Here is a 20,608-nt window from a genome sequence, read left to right on the forward strand (position 1 = left end):
CAACCCATCCTAACCCAACCCGACTCAACACAACCCAGTAGAACTCAACTCAACACAACCCAACCCAACACATCCCAACTCAGCACAACCCATACCAACCTCTTCCAAAACAAATCAACCCAGCATAGCCAAACACAATTCAACACAATTCAACTTAACCCCCCCAACTCAACTCAACACAACCCAACTCAACCCTTCCCAACTCAACCCATCCCAACTCAACCCATCCCAACTCAACCCATCCCAACTCAACCCATCCCAACTCACCCCATCCCAACCCATCCCAACCCATCCCAGCTCAACCCATCTGAGTTCAATCCATCCCAGCTCGACCCACCTCATCTCAACCCATCCCAGCTCAACCCATCCCAACTCAACCCATCCCAACTCAACCCAACACAACTCAGCCTAACCCAACCCAACCCGACTCAACGCAACCCAACACAACTCAACTCAACACAACCCAACCCAACACATCCCAACTCAGCACAACCCAACTCAACCTCTTCCAAAACAAATCAACCCAGCATAGCCAAAAACAATTCAACTCAACCCATCCCAACACAACTCAACACAACCCAACTCAACCATCACAACTCAACACAACCCAACCCATCCCAACCCAACCCATCACCACTCAGCTCAACACAACCCAGCACAACTCAGCCCAGCATTGCCAAACCCAATTCAACATACCTCAACTCATCCCATACCAACTCAACACAACCCATCCCAACACATCCCATCTCAACTCATCCCAACTCAACCTCCTCCAAAAGAAATCAACCCAGCATTGCCAAACCCAATTCAACACAACTCAACTCAGCCCATCCCAACTCAACTCAACACAACCCAACTCTACCCATCACAACTCAACTCAACACAACCCAACTCAACGCAACCCGACCCAACGCAACCCAACTCAACCCATCCCAACTCAACTCAACCCATCCCAACTCAACCCATCCCAACTCAACCCATCCCAATTCAACCCATCCCAACTCAACCCATTCCTACTCAACCCATCCCTACTCAACCCATCCCTACTCAACCCATCCCTACTCAACCCATCCCTACTCAACCCTTCCCTACTCAACCCATCCCTACTCAATCCATCCCTACTCAACCTATCCCAACTCAACCCATCCCAAATCATCCCATCCCAACTCTACCCATCCCAACTCAACCCGTCCAAGCTCAAACCATCTCAACTCAACCCATCCCAAATCAAAACCATCCCAACTCAACCCATCCCAACTCAACCCATCCCAACTCAACCAACTCGATGCAACTCAAATCACTGATGGCAACAAACCCAACTCAACCCATCTCCAACTAACCCAACTCATCATAATCCAACTCAAGCCAATCCAACTCAACCCAACCCAACATAACTGAACCCAGCCCAATTCAAGCCGACCAAACCCAAATCACTGAACAGAACAAAATCCAACTCAACCCAATCGATAGCCAACTAACCCAACACAACAAAACCCAACTCAACCCCACTCCATCTCCAACTAACCCAACACAACACAACTCAACTCAACCAAACTCAATGCAACTCAAATCACTGAACACAACAAACCTAACTCAACCCAATCCATCTTCAATTTACCCAACTCAACACAACCCCATTCAACTCAATCCAACTCATCTCAACCCAACCCAACTCGACCCAACTCAACCCAACCCAACTCCTCTCTACCCAACCCAATCCAACCAACTTAACTCAAATCCCTGAACACAACAAAACCCAACTCAACCCAATCCAACTCAACCCAACCCAACTCAACAGAATCTAACTCAACAGAATCAAACTCAATCCAACCCAACTTAACCAAATCCAATGTAACCAAACCCAACACAAACTAATTTAAGCCACCTTGTCTTTCAAAGTTCGGCAATGGCCCGTGCTCTGGGGGTAGTAACAACAAAGCATGTCCATCCCCATAACCCCTTTGCCCACTGCCCAATCCTCAACCTGGCTTCCCTTGAAAACCAAACTCCACATTGGCGGCGGACTTACTCTGTGAGCGCATGTCGACTGAGAAGGGGGGGAAACAAGGGATCACGTTAAGAGCCGCCATCGTCTCCAGAATACCACTCTGCAGTCCGAACAGCACCAGGACCACGATGATGCAGATGAACTTCCCCTGGAGGCTGTAGCCATGGAGGGAACTCTTGGTCGCCTTATAGTACAGAAGATAGCCATAGAATGAGAGGAAAGTGGACACTCCGATTATGATGTTCACATAGGAGTTGGGGTTGATAAAGGAAACCTGCAAAAGACAGAGAAATGTCACATCAGCGTTCTACCCCATGCAGGACCCCCAAATCCGACATTCCACCTCATTGTCCTCAACCAGTCTTCACTCAGATGACCACCTCCACCATCTCCTTTTGTCCATGATAATCCAGCATTCCTGACCTGCAACCCAAAACCCCATCTATTTGGTGCCATGCCTCCAGCTTCACTCCATCCTGCCAAATCCCTGTAACCTAAACTGCTAATCCCTGGACATTAATGTAAAATTTAGCATGGCCAATCTACCTAATGTCATGTGAGAGTACCTATAAGAAATGAGTGTTTAAGAAATATACCTCTTAGGTAATGGGTGTTTATCAGTGATGTCAGAGTGTGGGTGGAGCTGAGCTGTCAGCTTTTTACTTTCGTTTTAGGCTGTTTGCTGCAGGGTGTGTTTTAGTTTTGTTTTCAGTGTTGGAGCTGAAACCAGACAGAGCAGCTGTCCTGTTGTTCTCTCTGCCATGAAAAGACTGTCTCTTGATCATTTGGTGAATACAGAATTATAAATGTTCTCAGTAGTGAATGTAAACCTGATGTGCTTCTGTTTAAAGGTGTTTCTTTTGTATTCTGGATGTTGTTTGGGAAGTTATTAAGGATTACATATTAAGGATTCCTTACTTATTAAGGATTTCTTTGGGGGTTGTATTTGAATTAATGGTTGCTAAGATGTTCGCTGTATGTTTTAAAAAGGTTAACTTGAGTTCATAGAATAAACATTGTTGCGCTTTAAAAAATACGTTTCCATTTCTGCTGTACCATACCTGTAGAGTGCGCCGTGTGCTCCTGATACCACACTCTAGTACAAATTGTTGGTCAGGTGAACTCCATGATACACTTTGAGGTTCGCTAAACCCAGGCCCAAAACGCTAACCTACCAATTGTTGGACTGTGGGAAGAAACCATAGCACGCGGAGGAAACCCACGCAGACATGGGAGAATGTGCAGTTTCCGCACAGACAGTCACATCGAACCTGGGTCGCTGGAGCTGTGAGGCAGCAGTGCTACCCACTGTGCCACCCAAGATGTGTATTTCTAACATGCTCAAAGGCCTTTCTTAATTTTTATTCAACTTGTCCTATCCTTATAATTTCTGTTCAAATGTGGAGTTTGCACATTCTCCCGTGTTTGCATGGCTCCTACCCCACAACACAAATATGTGCAGATGGATTGGCCACACTAAATTGCCCCTGAATTAGAAAAAATTATTTGGGTGCATTTCTGTTCCAATGTAAGCGGCTTTGAGTTGGGGAAATGTCCTGAGCCCAACACTGTGTGAATGGTGGACCCAAGAGTGCTTTACATTCGATGAAGAAACATTGGGTCGTGTCCTGATAGCATTGTGTAATAGCGGAATATTTCGATCAGTTGACACACGCGAGAGGCAGATGTGTGCAGACAATTTAACCCATTGAGGGGCTAATTCAACACAATTTTATATTTCCCCTCTGATCAGTGCAGTGGGAGCTTTACTCTGTATCTAACCCTGTGCTGTACCTGTCCCGGGAGTGTTTGATGGGGACAGTGTACAGGGAACTTTACTCTGTAACTAACCCCGTGCTGTACTTGCCCTGAAAGTATTTCATGGGGACAGTGTACAGGGAGCTTTATTCTGTATCGAACCCCGTGCTGTACCTGTCCTGCGAGTGTTTGACGGTGAGAGTGCAGAGGGAGCTTTACTCTGTATCTAACCCCGTGCTGTACCTGTCCAGGGAGTGTTTGATGAGGACAGTGTAGAGGGAGCTTTACACTGTAACTAACCCCGTGCTGTACCTGTCCTGGGAGTGTTTGACGGGGCCAGTGCAGAGGGAGCTTTACTCTGTATCTAACCCCGTGCTGTACCTGTCCTGGGACTGTTTGATGGGGACAGTGTACAGGGAGCTTTACTCTGTATCTAACCCCGTGCTGGACCGGTCCTGGGAATGTTTGATGGTGACAGTGTAGAGGGAGCTTTACTCTGTATCTAACTCCGTGCTGTACCTGTCCTGGGAGTGTTTGATGGGGACAGTGCAGAGGGAGCTTTACATTGTATCTAACCCCGTGCTGTACCTGTCCTGGGAGTGTTTGATGGGGACCGTGTAGAGGGAGCTTTACTCTGTATCTAGCCCCGTGCTGTACCTGTCCTGGGAGTGTTTGATGGGGACAGTGTAGAGGGAGCATTACTGTGTATATAACCCCGTGCTGTACCTGTCCAGAGAGTGTTTGATGGGGACAGTGTAGAGGGAGCTTTACTCTGTATCTAACCCCGTGCTGTACCTGTCCTGGGAGTGTTTGATGGGGACAGTGTACAGGGAGCTTTATTCTGTATCCAGCCCCGTGCTGTACCTGTCCTGGGAGTGTTTGACGGGGACAGTGCAGAAGGAGCTTTACTCTGTATCTAACTCCGTGCTGTACCTGTCCTGGGAATGTTTGATGGTGACAGTGTACAGGGAGCTTTACTCTGTATCTAACCCCGTGCTGGACCTGTCCTGGGAATGTTTGATGGTGACAGTGTAGAGTGAGCTTTACTCTGTATCTAACTCCGTGCTGTACCTGTCCTGGGAGTGTTTGATGGGGACAGTGTAGAGGGAGCTTTACATTGTATCTAACCCCGTGCTGTACCTGTCCTGGGAGTGTTTGATGGGGACCGTGTAGAGGGAGCTTTACTCTGTATCTAGCCCCGTGCTGTACCTGTCCTGGGAGTGCTTGATGGAGACAGTGTAGAGGGAGCATTACTGTGTATATAACCCCGTGCTGTACCTGTCCAGGGAGTGTTTGATGGGGACAGTGTAGAGGGAGCTTTACTCTGTATCTAACCCCGTGCTGCACCTGTCCTGGGAGTGTTTGATGGGGACAGTGCAGAAGGAGCTTTACTCTGTGTCTAACCCAGTGCTGTACCTGTCCTGGGACTGTTTGATGGGGACAGTGTAGAGAGGGAGCATTACTCTGTATCTAACCCCGTGTTGGACCGGTCCTGGGAATGTTTGATGGGTACAGTGTAGAGTGAGCTTTACTCTGTATCTAACTCCGTGCTGTACCTGTCCTGGGAGTGTTTGATGGGGACAATGTAGAGGGAGCTTTACTCTGTATCTAACCCCGTGCAGTACCTGTCCAGTGAGTGTTTGATGGAGGCAGTGTAGAGGGAGCTTTGCTCTGTATCTTACCCCGTGCAGTACCTGTCCAGGGAGTGTTTGATGGAGACAGTGCAGAGGGAGCTTTACTTTGTATCTCACCCCGTGCTGTACCTGTCCTGGGAGTGTTTGATGGGGACCGTGTAGAGGGAGCTTTACTCTGTATCTAGCCCCGTGCTGTACCTGTCCAGGGAGTGTTTGATGGAGACAGTGTGGAGGGAACTTTACTCTGTATATAACCCCGTGCTGTACCTGTCCAGGGAGTGTTTGATGGGGACAGTGTAGAGGGAGCTTTACCCTGTATCTAACCCCGTGCTGTACCTGTCCTGGGAGTGTTTGATGGGGACAGTGTAGAGGGAGCTTTACTCTGTATCTAACCCCGTGCTGTACCTGTCCTGGGAGTGTTTGATGGGGACAGTGTAGAGGGATCTTTACTCTGTATCTAACCCCGTGCTGTACCTGTCCTGGGAGTGTTTGATGGGGACAGTGTAGAGGGAGCTTTACTCTGTATCTATCCCCGTGCTGTACCTGTCCTGGGAGTGTTTGATGGGGACAGTGTAGAGGGAGCTTTACTCTGTATCTAACCCTGTGCTGTACCTGTCCTGGGAGTGTTTGATGGGGACAGTGTAGAGGGAGCTTTACTCTGTATCTAACCCCGTGCTGTCCCTGTCCTGGGAGTGTTTGATGGGGACGGTGTAGAGGGAGCTTTACTCTGTATCTAACCCCGTGCTGTACCTGTCCTGGGAGTGTTTGATGGGGACAGTGTAGAGGGATCTTTACTCTGTATCTAACCCCGTGCTGTACCTGTCCTGGGAGTGTTTGATGGGGACAGTGTAGAGGGAGCTTTACTCTGTATCTATCCCCGTGCTGTACCTGTCCTGGGAGTGTTTGATGGGGACAGTGTAGAGGGAGCTTTACTCTGTATCTAACCCTGTGCTGTACCTGTCCTGGGAGTGTTTGATGGGGACAGTGTACAGGGAGCTTTACTCTGTATCTAACCCCGTGCTGTCCCTGTCCTGGGAGTGTTTGATGGGGACGGTGTAGAGGGAGCTTTACTCTGTATCTAACCCCGTGCTGTACCTGTCCTGGGAGTGTTTGATGGAGAGGGATGGTCACACTCGCTGACTCGCTGGAATACTCACATCTCCATAATCGTACTTCTCATCAGTCCACAGCACCAATAAGACGAAGAAGAGGATTGTCCTGACGACGGATAACTGGAACACAGCCGCTGTCATCCATCTCAGATTCAATCTCCGGAAGAGAAAGGGAGCTCTCGTTACCTCCAATGTTGCACATCGACAAATACACTTTAACCTCCGTCCCATTGCCCAACATTACCACTTCTCAGTTCATCCATTACTAATCCATTCCTCCCTTATCTTCTGACATGACTATTCCCTCGCTCTCCTCCTGCTCTCTCAGACCCCACCCTCTGTAAACGTCACCTCATCTAAAATGTTGCTGTCCACGTGTCCCAACTCACACCGTGTCCCTGTTCACCATCACATTCCACTGTGCTCACTGACCCTAACTACCTCCAGGTGCCGCAACACCTCCATTTCATAATTATTTTCCTCGTTTTCCTCATCAAATCTTTCATGGCCTCCTTGCTTCCTCGCCATCTCTGTAACAACCCCTACACCCCTCCCTATCTCTTCCAGCCCCTTATAGCCCTTGTTTCTGTCACCCCTCCCTATCTCTGTAACCTCCTCCAGCCCCTACACCCCTCCCTATCTCTGTAACCTCCTCCAACCCCTACACCCCTCCCTATCTCTGTAACCTCCTCCAGCCCCTCCACCCCTCCCTATCTCTGTAACCTCCTCCAGCCCCTACACCCCTCCCTATCTCTGTAACCTCCTCCAGCCCCTACAACCCTCCCTATCTCTGTAACCTCCTCCAGTCTCTACAACCCTCCCTATCTCTGTAACCTCCTCCAGTCCCTACACCCCTTCCTATCTCTGTAACCTCCCCCAGCCCCTACGCCCCCTCCCTATCTCTGTAACCTCCTCCAGTCCCTACAACCCTTCCTATCTCTGTGACCTTCCACAGCCCTGACAACCCTCCCTATCTCTGTAACCTCCTCCAGCCCCGACAACCCTCCCTATCCCTGTAACCTCCTCCAGTCCCTACAATCCTCCCTATCCCTGTAACCTCCTCCAGTCCCTACAACCCTCCCTATCTCTGTAACCTCCTCCAGTCCCTCCAACCCTCCCTATCTCTGTAACATCGTACTACCCTCCGAGATCTCCGGGATCCTCCAATTCCGGCCTCTCGAGCACTCCTCGATTCCCATCGCTCCACCATTGGCGGCCGTGCCTTCAACTCCCTGGGGGGCTCTGAGCTGCGGAATTCCCTCCCTGACCCTCCTCTACCTCTATCAGTCTCTCTCTCACACACACACGTTCTCTCTCACTATTCTCTGTTAATATCTGAGTCTGTATCTCTCTCCCTCTGTCACTCTTTGCCACTAATTGTCTCTCTTCCTCTATCTATCCGTCCGTCTCTCTCTCCATCATTCTCCATCGATTCCCCACTTTTTCGTTCACTCTTATCCTCTCTCTCACACTTTCATTCTCTCTCCTCTGTCCCTCAGTCGCCCGACACCTCTCTCTACCTATCTCTCTCCATCTCCCTTTCCCTCTCTGTCTTTGTGTCTCTCTCACTCTCTTTCTTTTGCTCTCTCGCCCGCTGACTCTTTGTCCCTCACCCACCCTCCCTATCCCTGTATCTCAGTGTGTCTCTATCTCTCTGTGTCTCTCTCTGCATCCAACTCTGTCTCTCTGGCTCTTTATCTCCCTCTGTCTGTCTCTCTCTGTCTCGCTGTCTCTCTTTCTAAATCTCTGTCTCACTCTCTCTCTGTTTCTCTCTCTCTGTCTCTCTCTCTCTCTGTCTCTCTCTCTCTCACTGTCTCTCTCTCAGTCTCTCTCTCTGTCTCTCTCTCTCTCTCTCTCACTCTGTCTCTCTCTCTCAGTCTCTCTTTCTCTCTCTCTCCATCTCTCTCGGTCGCTCTCTCTCTCTGTCGGTCTCTCTCTCTCTCTATCTCTGTCTCTGTCTCTCTCTGTCAGTCTGTGTCCTTCTCCCTCAGTCTCTCTCTCCCTCTGTCTGTCTCTCTCTGTCTCGCTGTCCCTCTCGCTGTCTCTCTTTCTAAATCTCTGTCTCACTCTCTCTCTCTGTATTTCTCTTTGTCTCTCTGTCTGTCTCTCTCTCTCAGTCCCTCTCTCAGTCTCTATCTCTCTCTCTCTGTCCCTCTCCCTCAGTCTCTCTCTCTCTCAGTCTCTCTCTCTCTCTGTCTCTCTCTCTCAGTCGCTCTCTCTCTCTCTCTCTCTCTGTCTGTCTCTCTCTCTCAGTCTCTCTCTCTCTCTCTGTCTCTCTCTCTGTCTCTCTCTCTCTGTCTTTCTCTCTCTCTCTGTCCCTCTCAGTCGCTCTCTCTCTCTCTGTCTCTCTCTCTCACTCTGTCTCTCTCTCTCACTCCATCTCTCTCGGTCGCTCTCTCTCTCTGTCTCTCTCAGTCTCTCTGTCTCTCTCTCTGTCTCTCTCTCTGTCTGTCTGTCTCTCTCTCTGTCTCTCTCTGTCTCTCTCTCTCTCTCAGTCTCTCTCTCTCTCTGTCTGTCTCTCCCTCGGCAGATACTCACCGGTTTATGGAGATCATTGGGAAACAGCAGCAGCAGCAACAGGGGACAGGATTGGGGGAGACCAGCTGCCCGGCTAACTGCTCGAGCATCCTCCCCTTCCCACCGAAGAAATCTGTGATCAGACCAAGGAATTTCCAGAGAGTAATGGAATGATAGCTGAGAAGCGGAGAGTCCGGGTTAATAAACACAGCACTGTGGCAGCAAATGGAGCATTGTCAGCCCCTCCATCCTCCACTCCCAGGGAGAACAGGACATGAACACAGAGAAAGTCAGTCACTGGGAGGGCCTGTCTCATAGCCCACCGCACCCAGCGGGAGTGAATGGGAAGAGGTTTGGGTCCATTGGGATTGTGTACAGTGGGAATGAACGGGAAGGGGTTTGGGTCCATTGGGATTGTGCACAGTGGGAGTGAATGGGAAGGGGTTTGGGTCCATTGGGATTGTGGGCAGTGGGAATGAACGGGAAGGGGTTTGGGTCCATTGGGATTGTGTACAGTGGGAGTGAATGGGAAGGGGTTTGGGTCCATTGGGATTGTGTACAGTGGGAGTGAATGGGAAGGGGGTTGGGTCCATTGGGATTGTGTACAGTGGGAGTGAATGGGAAGGGGTTTGGGTCCATTGGGATTGTGTACAGTGGGAGTGAATGGGAAGGGGTTTGGGCCCATTGGGATTGTGTACAGTGGGAGTGAATGGGAAGGGGTTTGGGTCCATTGGGATAGTGGACAGTGGGTGGTGAATGGGAAGGGGTTTGGGTCCATTGGGATTGTGGAAAGTGGGGGGTGAATGGGAAGGGATTTGGGTCCATTGGGATTGTGTGCAATGGGAGTGAACGGGAAGGGGTTTGGGTCCATTGGGATAGTGGACAGTGGGGGGTGAATGGGAAGGGGTTTGGGTCCATTGGGATTGTGGACAGTGGGGGGTGAATGGGAAGGGGTTTGGGTCCATTGGGATTGAGGACAGTGGGAGTGAATGGGAAGGGGTTTGGATCCTTTGGGATTGTGTACAGTGGGAGTGAATGGGAAGGGATTTGGGTCCTTTGGGATTGTGCACAGTGGGAGTGGATGGGAAGGGGTTTGGGTCCATTGGCATTGTGCACAGTGGGAGTGAATGGGAAGGGGTTTGGGACCATTGGGATTGTGTACAGTGGGGGTGAATGGGAAGGGGTTTGGGATTGTGTACAGTGGGAGTGAATGGGGAGGGGTTTGGGTCCATTGGGATTGTGGACAGTGGGAGTGAACGGGAAGGGGTTTGGGTCCATTGGGAATGTGTGCAGTGGGAGTGAATCGGAAGGGGTTAGGGGTCCATTGGGATTCTGTACAGTGGGAGTGAATGGGAAGGGGTTTGGATCCATTGGGATTGTGCACAGTGGAAGTGAATGGGAAGGGGTTTGGATCCATTGGGATTGTGCACAGTGGAAGTGAATGGGAAGGGGTTTGGATCCATTGGGATTGTGCACAGTTGGAGTGAATGGGAAGGGGTTTGGTTCCATTGGGATTGTGGACAGTGGGGGGTGAAAGGGAAGGGGTTGGGTCCATTGGGATTGTGTACAGTGGGAGTAATTGGGAAGGGGTTTGGTTCCATTGGCATTGTGCACAGTGGGAGTGAATGGGAAGGGGTTTTGGATATGCATTGTGTACAGAGGTGGTGAATGGGAAGAGGTTTGGGATTGTGTACAGTGGGGGTGAATGGAAAGGGGTTTGGGATTGTGCACCGTGGGAGTGAATGGGAAGGGGTTTGGGATATGCATTGTGTACAGTGGGGGTAAATGGGGAGGGGTTTGGGATTGTGTACAGTGGGAGTGAATGGGAAGGGGCATGGGTCCATTGGGATTGTGTACAGTGGGAGTGAATGGGAAGGGGTTTGGGATTGTGTACAGCGGGAGTGAATGGGAAGGGGCATGGGTCCATTGGGTTTGTGTACAGTGGGAGTGAATGGGAAGGGGTTTGGGTCCATTGAGATTGTGTACAGTGGGAGTTAACGGAAAGGGGTTTGGGTCTATGGATATTGTGTACAGTGGGAGTGAATGGGAAGGGGATTGGAATTGTGTTCAGTAGGGGTGAATGGGAAGGCGTTTGGGAATGTGTACAGTGGGGGTGAATGGGAAGGGGATTGGGTTCATTGCGATTGTGTACAGTGGGAGTGAATGGGAAGGGGCATGGGTCCATTGGGATTGTGTACAGTGGGAGTGAACGGGTAAGGGTTTGGGTCCATTGGGATTGTGTACAGTGGAAGTGAATGGGAAGGGGTTTGGGTCCATTGGGAGTGTGTACAGTGGGAGTGAATGGGAAGGGGTTTGGGTCCATTGGGATTGTGTACAATGGGAGTGAATGGGAAGGGGTTTGTGTCAATTGGGATTGTGCACAGTGGGAGTGAATGGGAAGGGGGTTGGGCCATTGGGATTGTGTACAATGGGAGTGAATGGGAAGGGATTTGGGTCCATTGGGATTGTGGACAGTGGGAGTGAATGGGAAGGGGTTTCGGATTGTGTACAGTGGGGTGTGATTGGGAAGCGGTTTGAGTCCATTGGGATTGTGCACAGTGGGAGTTAACGGGAAGGGATTTGGGTCCATTGGGATTGTGGGCAGTAGGAGTGAACGGGAAGGGATTTGTATCCATTGGGATTGTGCACAGTGGCAGTGAATGGGAAGGGGTTTGGGTTCATTGGGATTGTGCACAGTGGGAATGGATGGGAAGGGGGTTGGGGCCATTGGGATTGTGCACAGTGGGAGTGGATGGTAAGGGGTTTGGGATATGCATTGTGTCCAGTCGGAGTGAACGGGAAGGGGTTTGGGTCCATTGGGATTGTGTACAGTGGGAGTGAATGGGAAGGGGTTTCGGATTGTGTACAGTGGGAGTGAATGGGAAGGGGTTTGGGTCCATTGGGATTGTGTACAGTGGGAGTGAATGGGAAGGGGTTTGTGACCATTGTGATTGTGGACAGTGGGATGTAATGGGAAGGGGTTTGGGTCCATTGGGATTGTGCACAGTGGGAGTGAACGGGAAGGGGTTTGGGTCCATTGGGATTGTGTACAGTGGGAGTGAATGGGAAGGGGTTTGGGTCCATTGGGATTGTGTACAGTGGGAGTGAATGGGAAGGGGTTTGGGTCCATTGGGATTGTGTACAGTGGGAGTGAACGGGAAGGGGTTTGTGTCCATTGGGATTGTGTACAGTGGGGGTGAATGGGAAGGGGTGTGGATCCATTGGGATTGTGCACAGTGGGAGTGAATGGGAAGGGGTTTGGGATTGTGTACAGTGGGAGTGAATTGGAAGGGGTTTGGGCCCATTGGGATTGTGCACAGTGGGAGTGAATGGGAACGGGATTGGGTCCATTGTGATTGTGTACAGTGGGAGTGAATGTGAAGGGGTTTGGGTCCATTGGGATTGTGCACAGTGGGAGTGAATGGGAAGGGGATTGGGTCCATTGTGATTGTGTACAGTGGGAGTGAATGGGAAGGGGTTTAGGTCCATTGGGATTGTGCACAGTGGGAGTGAATGGGAAGGTGTTTGGGTCCATTGTGATTGTGTACAGTGGGAGCGAATGGGAAGGGGTTTGGGATTGCACACAGTGGGAGTGAACGGGAACGGGTTTGGGTCCATTGGGATTGTGCACAGTGGGAGTGAATAGGAAGGGGTTTGGGACCATTGGGATTGTGCACAGTGGGAGTGAATGGGAAGGGGTTTGCGATTGTGTACAGTGGGAGTGAACTGGAAGGGGTTTGGGATTGTGCACAGTGGGGTGAATGGGATGGAGTCTTTGAGTTCAATCTGTCGGAGGTTGCTTTTGTCCCAGTGGGATTTATTTCCCAAGAATACTTACATGGATGCGACAAAGCTGCAGAGGGATGCTGACCTGGGTATGTACAACCCGATTAAAGAGGTCACGGCAAAGACCTGTAAACATAAACAAAGGAATGTTCGATCATCTCCATAATCCAGTGCAGCTGCCTGGCCCAATGCTAATGGCCCCTCTCCAAACACCCACTCTGAATCTCAACGTCAGCTCCGGCAGCTAGCCAGAACGTGAGGTGATCCACGATGTACATTCTTAACTCGGGAGAGGAGATCCACTACATTGGACCTTGAGATGGGGATAGGGAATCGGCTCTGTAGGACCCTGAACTGGCGAGAGGGGATCCACTATGTGGGGAGTGAATCCACTGCAGAGGACCCTGAACTTTGGGTAGGAACCATTGTGTATGACCCTGAACTGGGGAATTAATCCACTGGGGGGCATGGGGGGTGATCCAATATATACCTCTAGGAAGGGGAAAATGAGGAAGGAAAGAATTAGGGAGACTGAGGGACAGAAGAATGAGGGAGGGGAATCTGAGGGGGGGGGGGGGAAGGAGAGAGGGGATAATGTGTGAGGGAAGACCAAGGATGGGGAGAATGAGGGAGGGGAGACTGTGGGAGGGGAGGCTGAGGAAGGGGAGGCTGAGGAAGGGGAGGCTGAGGAAGGGGCGGCTGAGGAAGGGGAGGCTGAGAGAAGGGAGACTGAGGGAGGGGGACTGAGGGAGGGAAGACTGAGGGAGGAGAGGCTGAGGAAGGGGAGGCTGAGGAAGGGGAGGCTGAGGAACGGGAGGCTGAGGAAGGGGCGGCTGAGGAAGGGGAGGCTGAGAGAAGGGAGACTGAGGGAGGGGGACTGAGGGAGGGAAGACTGAGGGAGGAGAGGCTGAGGAAGGGGAGGCTGAGGAAGGGGAGGCTGAGGAACGGGAGGCTGAGAGAAGGGAGACTGAGGGAGGGAGACTGAGGGAGGGGGACTGAGGGAGGGAAGACTGAGGGAGGAGAGGCTGAGGAAGGGGAGGCTGAGGAAGGGAAGGCTGAGGAAGGGGCGGCTGAGGAACGGGAGGCTGAGGAACGGGAGGCTGAGAGAAGGGAGACTGAGGGAGGGGGACTGAGGGATGGGAGACTGAGGGATGGGAGACTGAGGGAAGACTGAGGGAGGGGACGTTGTGGGAAGACTGAAGGAAGGGAGATATGAGGGAGGGGAGACTGAGGGACGGGAGACTGAGGGAGGGTAGACTGAGGGAGTGGAGACTGAGGGAGGGGAGGCTAAGAGAGGTGATGATAAGGGAGGAGAGACTGTGGGAGGGGAGACTGAGGGAGGGGACTGAGGGAGGGGACTAAGGGAGGGGAGACTGAGGGAAGGGAGACTGAGGGAGGGGACTGAGGGAGGGGAGACTGAGGGAGGGCAGGCTGAGGGAGGGCAGGCTGAGGGAGGGGAGGCTGAGGGAGGGGAGGCTGAGGGAGGGGAGGCTGAGGGAGGGGCTGAGGGAGGGGCTAAGAGAGGGAAGACTAAGGGGAGGCTAAGGGAGGGGGACTGGGGGAGACTGAGGGAGGGGAGGCTGAGGGAGGGGAGGCTGAGGGAGGGCAGGCTGAGGGAGGGGAGACTGAGTGAGGGGAGACTGAGGGAGGGGAGACTGAGGGAGGGGAGACTGAGGGAGGGGAGGCTGAGGGAGGGGAGGCTGAGGGAGGGCAGGCTGAGGGAGGGCAGGCTAAGGGGAGGCTAAGGGGAGAATGAGGGAGGGGAGGTTGAGGGAGGGGAGGTTGAGGGAGGGGAGGTTGAGGGAGGGGAGGCTGAGGGAGGGGAGGCTGAGGGTGGGGAGGCTGAGGGTGGGGAGGCTGAGGGTGGGGAGGCTGAGGGAGGGCAGGCTGCGGGAGGGCAGACTGAGGGAGGGCAGGCTGAGGGAGGGCAGGCTAAGGGGAGAATGAGGGAGGGGAGGTTGAGGGAGGGGAGGTTGAGGGGGAGGTTCAGGGAGGGGTGGCTGAGGGAGGGGAGGCTGAGGGAGGGGAGGCTGAGGGAGGGGAGGCTGAGGGAGGGGAGGCTGAGGGAGGGGAGGCTGAGGGAGGGGGGAGTTATGGTTTGGGGGTTTGGAATTTGGGGGTGGGATTTGCGGGTGATCGTAATCATTTCCTGATCGATGTAATCGGTAAAAAGGCTATTTTAATGTAAATATTAAGACCCAGTTTTAATCCCCATTTTAAAATGAGGATTTCAGCATTCGTAAAACTCAGCTCATGACAAAACACAAAAAACCTGACACATGCATAAGCTCACTGGAGATAAAAACATTTTCACTAAGAAAGATAAAAAAGCTACTGTTCTAATAAACGTATTTTCAAACACAGTTTGATATTAAGAAATGGGCTGTGCCAGTAATCAGATCAAGGAAGAAGCAAGCATCATAGCAACATGAAGGCACTATTGTTCATAATGTGGATAAAGCAAAGTCAGCCGAAAACCAGTACAAACCAGTCTTGATAAAAGCACAGAATCGCACTCCATAACATACACAAATATTCAAACATAAAACATTCAGAATTTATGTTGCACATTAAGGATTGACAGCCAACCATCGAATCAAATGCATTTGATTCAAACCCAAACCAATGAGGACGACATAGATAGATGGCTCAAAACTGATAAGATGTCCTTTAAACATGATGGTCCGTACGGCCATCTATATCCAGGATCATCCTATACTTTGATCAAACTACTCGCTATCCTTATTTTCATATTTTCACTTTCCACTCTAACTCTTAAAATAAATGCAAGCTGTTTTACCATAAGAAAGAAACCATTTCTGTATTATTTTGAAAGTTAAATTGTTTAAAAGTTACATCTCTTTAAGTCCATTTGCAAGCCGGACTTCATTGAGAATAGATTTAAGTTTCTCTCAAATTGCAATCAAATAGAGGCAATAAAGGTTCTTATTTGCATCCGAGAAGTTTAACTCCAATTGCTACTGAATTTTAGTGTCGCAAGACTTCACTAATTCCGTATGGTAGACTGATCAGCGGTTTTGGAGTTTAGGATATAGAGTTTGGGAATTGGAATTGGAGGGTTGGGATTGGAGGGTTGGGTGTTGGGATTGGAGGGTTGGGATTGGAGGGTTGGGTGTTGGGATTGGAGGGTTGGGTGTTGGGATTGGAGGGTTGGGCATTGGGATTGGAGGGTTGGGCGTTGGGATTGGAGGGTTCGGACTAGAGGGTTGGGTGTTGGGACTGGAAGGATGGGCATTGGGAATGGAGGGTTGGATGTTGGGATTGGAGGGTTGGGATCGGAGGGTTGGGATTGGAGGGTTGGGTGTTGGGATTGGAGGGTGGGGCGTTGGGATTGGAGGGTTGGGCGTTGGGATTGGGAGGTTAGGATCGGAGGGTTGGGTGTTGGGATCGGAGGGTTGGGTGTTGGGTTGGGGGGGTTGGGATTGGAGGGCTGGGCGTTGGGATTGGGGGGTTGGGATCGGAGGGTTGGGTGTTGGGATTGGGGGGCTGGGATCGGAGGGTTGGGTGTTGGTATTGGAGGGTGGGGGTTGGGATTGGAGGGTGGGGGTTGGGATTGGAGGGTTCGGATTGGAGGGTTGGGCGTTGGAATTGGAGGGTTGGGCGTTGGGATGGGAGTGTTGGGATAGGAGGGTTGGGTGATGGGATGGGAGGGTTGGGATTGGAGGGTTTGGCGTTGGGATTGGAAGATTGGGATTGGGGGGTTGGGTGTTGGGATGGGTGCGTTGGGTATTTGGATTGGAGGGTTCGGCGTTGGGATCGGAGGGATGGGTGTTGGGATGGCAGGATTGGGATTAGAGGGTTGGGATGGGAGGGTTGTGTGTTGCGATTGGAGGTTGGGTGTTGGGATGGGAGGGTTGGGATGGGAGGGTTGGGATTGGAGGGTTGAGTGTTGGGATTGGAGGGTTGGGATTGGAGAGTTCGGTGTTGAGATTGGAGGGTTGGGATTGGAGGGTTGGACGTTGGGATTGGAGTGTTCAGTGTTGAGATTGGAGGGTTGGGTGTTGGGATGGGAGGGTTGGGATTGGAGGGTTGGGATGGGAAGGTTGGGTGTTGGTATTGGAGGGCTGGACGTTGGGATTAGAGGGTTGGACGTTGGGATTAGATGGTTGGGATTAGATGGTTGGGATTGGAGGGTTGGGATTGGAGGGTTGGAATTGGAGGGTTCGGTGTTCGGATTGGAGGGTTGGGCGTTGGGATTGGAGGATTGGGTGTTGGGACGGGAGCATTGGGTGTTGGGATGGGAGGGTTGGGTGTTGGGATGGGGGGATTGGGTGTTGGGATGAGAGGGTTGGGTAATGGATGGGAGGGTTGGGATTGGAGGGTTGGGCGTTGGGATTGGAAGGTTGGGATTGGAGGATTGGGTGTTGGGATGGATTGGTTGGGTGTTGGGATGGGAGGGTTGGGTGTTGGGATTGGAAGGTTGGGTGTTGGGATTGGAGGGTTCGGCATTGGGATTGGAGGGTTGGGTGCTGGGATTTGAGGGTTGGGATTGGAGGGTTGGGACGGGAGGGTTGGGTGTTGCGATTGGAGGATTGGGTGTTGTGATTGGAGCGTTGGGTGTTGGGATGGGAGGGTTGGGTGTTGGGATGGGGGGATTGGGTGTTGGGATGGGAGGGTTGGGTAATGGATGGGAGGGTTGGGATTGGAGGGTTGGGCGTTGGGATTGGAAGGTTGGGATTGGAGTGTTGGGCGTTGGGATACTGTTGGGCGTTGGGATAGGAGGGTTGGGCGTTGGGACTGGAGGGCTGGGCGTTGGGATTGGGGGGTTGGGCGTTGGAATTGATCGGGTTGGGATTGGAGGGTTGGGTTTTGGGATTGGAGGGTTCGGCGTTGGGATGGGACGGTTGGGCGTTGGGATTCGAGGGTTCAGCGTTGGGATTGGATGGTTGAGCGTTGGGATTGGAGGGTTGGGTGTTGAGATGGGAGGGTTGGGAGTTGGGATGGGAGGGTTCGGTGTTGGGATGGGAGGGTTGGGTGTTGTGATGGGAGGGTTGGGATTGGAGGGTTGGGTGTTGGGATTGGAGGGCGGGGCGTGGGGATTGAAGGGTTGGGCTTTCGGATTAGAGGGCCGGACGTTTGGATGGGAGGTTTGGGATTGGAGGGTTGCGATTGGACGGTTGGGTTCTTGGATTGGAGGGTTGGGTGTTGGGATTGGAGGGTTGGGTGTTGGGATTGGAGGGTTTGGTGTTAGGATGGGAGGTTGGGTGTTGGGATGGGAGTGTTGGGATGGGAGGGTTTGGCGTTGGGATTGGAAGATTGGGATTGGAGAGTTGGGTGTTGGGATGGGAGGGTTGGGTGTTTGGATTGGAGGGTTCGGCGTTGGGATCGGAGGGATGGGTGTTGGGATGGCAGGATTGGGATTAGAGGGTTGGGATGGGAGGGTTGTGTGTTGCGATTGTAGGTTGGGTGTTGGGATGGGAGGGTTGAGATGGGAGGGTTGGGATGGGAGGGTTGGGATTGGAGGGTTGAGTGTTGGGATTGGAGGGTTGGGATTGGAGGGTTCGGTGTTGAGATTGGAGGGTTGGGATTGGAGGGTTGGACGTTGGGATTGGAGGGTTCAGTGTTGAGATTGGAGGGTTGGGTGTTGGGATGGGAGGGTTGGGATTGGAGGGTTGGGATGGGAAGGTTGGGTGTTGGTATTGGAGGGTTGGACGTTGGGATTAGATGGTTGGGATTAGATGGTTGGGATTGGAGGGTTGGGATTGGAGGGTTCGGTGTTCGGATTGGAGGGTTGGGCGTTGGGATTGGAGGATTGGGTGTTGGGACGGGAGCGTTGGGTGTTGGGATGGGAGGGTTGGGTGTTGGGATGGGGGATTGCGTGTTTGGATGAGAGGGTTGGGTAATGGATGGGAGGGTTGGGATTGGAGGGTTGGGCGTTGGGTTTGGAAGGTTGGGATTGGAGGATTGGGTGTTGGGATGGGTTGGTTGGGTGTTGGGATTGGAGGGTTGGGTGTTGGGATTGGAGGGTTCGGCATTGGGATTGGAGGGTTGGGTGCTGGGATTTGAGGGTTGGGATTGGAGGGTTGGGACGGGAGGGTTGGGTGTTGCGATTGGAGGATTGGGTGTTGGGACGGGAGCGTTGGGTGTTGGGATGGGATGGTTGGGTGTTGGGATGGGGGGATTGGGTGTTGGGATGGGAGGGTTGGGTAATGGATGGGAGGGTTGGGATTGGAGGGTTGGGCGTTGGGATTGGAAGGTTGGGATTGGAATGTTGGGCGTTGGGATACGGTTGGGCGTTGGGTAGGAGGGTTGAGCGTTGGGATTGGAGGGTTGGGCGTTGGGATTGGAGGGTTGGGCGTTGGAATTGATCGGGTTGGGGTTGGAGGGTTGGGTGTTGGGATTGGAGGGTTCGGCGTTGGGATGGGACGGTTGGGCGTTGGGATTGGAGGGTTGAGCGTTGGGATTGGAAGGTTGAGCGTTGGGATTCGAGGGTTGGGTGTTGAGATGGGAGGGTTGGGAGTTGGGATTGGAGGGTTGTGCGTTCGGATTTGAGCGTTGAGATTGGAGAGTTTGGCGTTGGGATGGGAGGGTTGGGTGTTGGGATTGGAGTGTTGGGCGTTGGAATTGGAGGGTTGGGTTTGGAGAGTTGGGCTTTGGAATTGGTGGGTTGAGTGTTGGGATGGGAGGGTTGGGTGCTGGGATGGGAGGGTTGGGATTGAAGGATTGGGCCTTGGGATTGGAAGGTTGGGATTGGAGGGTTGGGATTGGAGAGTTGGGCTTTGGAATTGGAGGGTTGGGTGCTGGGATGAGAGGGTTGGGATTGGAGGATTGGGCCTTGGGATTGGAAGGTTGGGATTGGAGGGTTGGGTGTTGGGATGGGTGGGTATGGTGTTTGGATTGGAGGGTTGGGCATTGGGATTGGAGGGTTGGGATTCGATGCTTGGGTCTTGGGATTGGACGGTTCGGCTTTGGGATGGGAGGTTTGGGCGTTGGGATTCGAGAGTTGGGTGTTGGAAGCGAGGGTTGGATGGTTGGGCGGGGAGGGTAAAGCGTTGGGCTTCGAGGGTTGGGCGTTGGGATGGGAGGGTTGGGTGTTGGTGTTCGACTTTTAAATGTGGGATTGGAGGGTTGGCCGTTGGTAGTAGAGGGTAGGGATTGGAGGGTTGTGCGTTGGTATTGGAGCATTGGGATTGGAGAGTTTGGCGTTGGAATTCGAGGGTTGGGTGTTGGAATTGGAGGGTTGGGATTGGAGGGTTGGGATTGGAGGGTTGGGTTCTTGGATTGGAGGTTTGGGTGTTGGGATTGGAGGGTTGGGTGTTGGGATTGGAGGGTTGGGTGTTGGTTGGGAGGGTTGGGTGTTGGGATTGGAGGCTTGGGTGTTGGGATTGGAGGGTTGGGTGTTGGGATTGGAGGGTTGGGATTGTGGGGTTGGGATTGGAGGGTTGACTGTTGGAATTGGAGTGTTTGGTGTTGGGATTGGAGGGTTGGGTGTTGGGACTGGAGGGTTGGGATTAGAGGGTTGGGTGTTGGGATGGGAGGGTTGGGATTGGAGGGTTGGGCGTTGGGATTGGAAGGTTGGGATTGGAGTGTTGGGTGTTGGAATGGGAGGGTGGTGCGTTGGGATGGGAGGGTTCGGCGTTGGGATTGGAGTGTTCGCATTATGATTGAATGGTTGGGATTAGAGGGCTGGGTGTTGGGATTGAAGGGTTTGGCGTTGCGATTGGAGGTTCGGCGTTCAGATTGGAGGGTTCGGCGTTGGGATTGGAGGGTTCGGCGTTGGGATTGGAGGGTTCGGCGTTGGGATTGGAGGGTTCGGCGTTGGGATTGGAGGG

The 20,608-nt window shown here is 52.4% G+C and overlaps 1 protein-coding gene across 1 annotated transcript in view; it reads right to left on the reverse strand.

The window, feature by feature from the left end:
- Positions 1-1,979: 1,979 nt before the first annotated feature.
- Positions 1,980-20,608, reverse strand: part of si:dkey-16n15.6 (organic solute transporter subunit alpha) — a 26,114-nt gene continuing 7,485 nt past the window's right edge. The window contains exons 2-5 of the mRNA XM_038782539.1: positions 12,868-12,941; positions 9,051-9,206; positions 6,558-6,669; positions 1,980-2,282 (exon numbers count right to left, since the gene is read on the reverse strand). Of these exons, the coding sequence (XP_038638467.1) occupies positions 1,980-2,282; positions 6,558-6,669; positions 9,051-9,206; positions 12,868-12,941 (645 nt within the window). The remainder of the gene's footprint in view (positions 2,283-6,557; positions 6,670-9,050; positions 9,207-12,867; positions 12,942-20,608) is intronic.

This window comes from Scyliorhinus canicula, chromosome 21 (assembly GCF_902713615.1).
Source record: "Scyliorhinus canicula chromosome 21, sScyCan1.1, whole genome shotgun sequence".
NCBI classification, from domain to species: domain Eukaryota; kingdom Metazoa; phylum Chordata; class Chondrichthyes; order Carcharhiniformes; family Scyliorhinidae; genus Scyliorhinus; species Scyliorhinus canicula.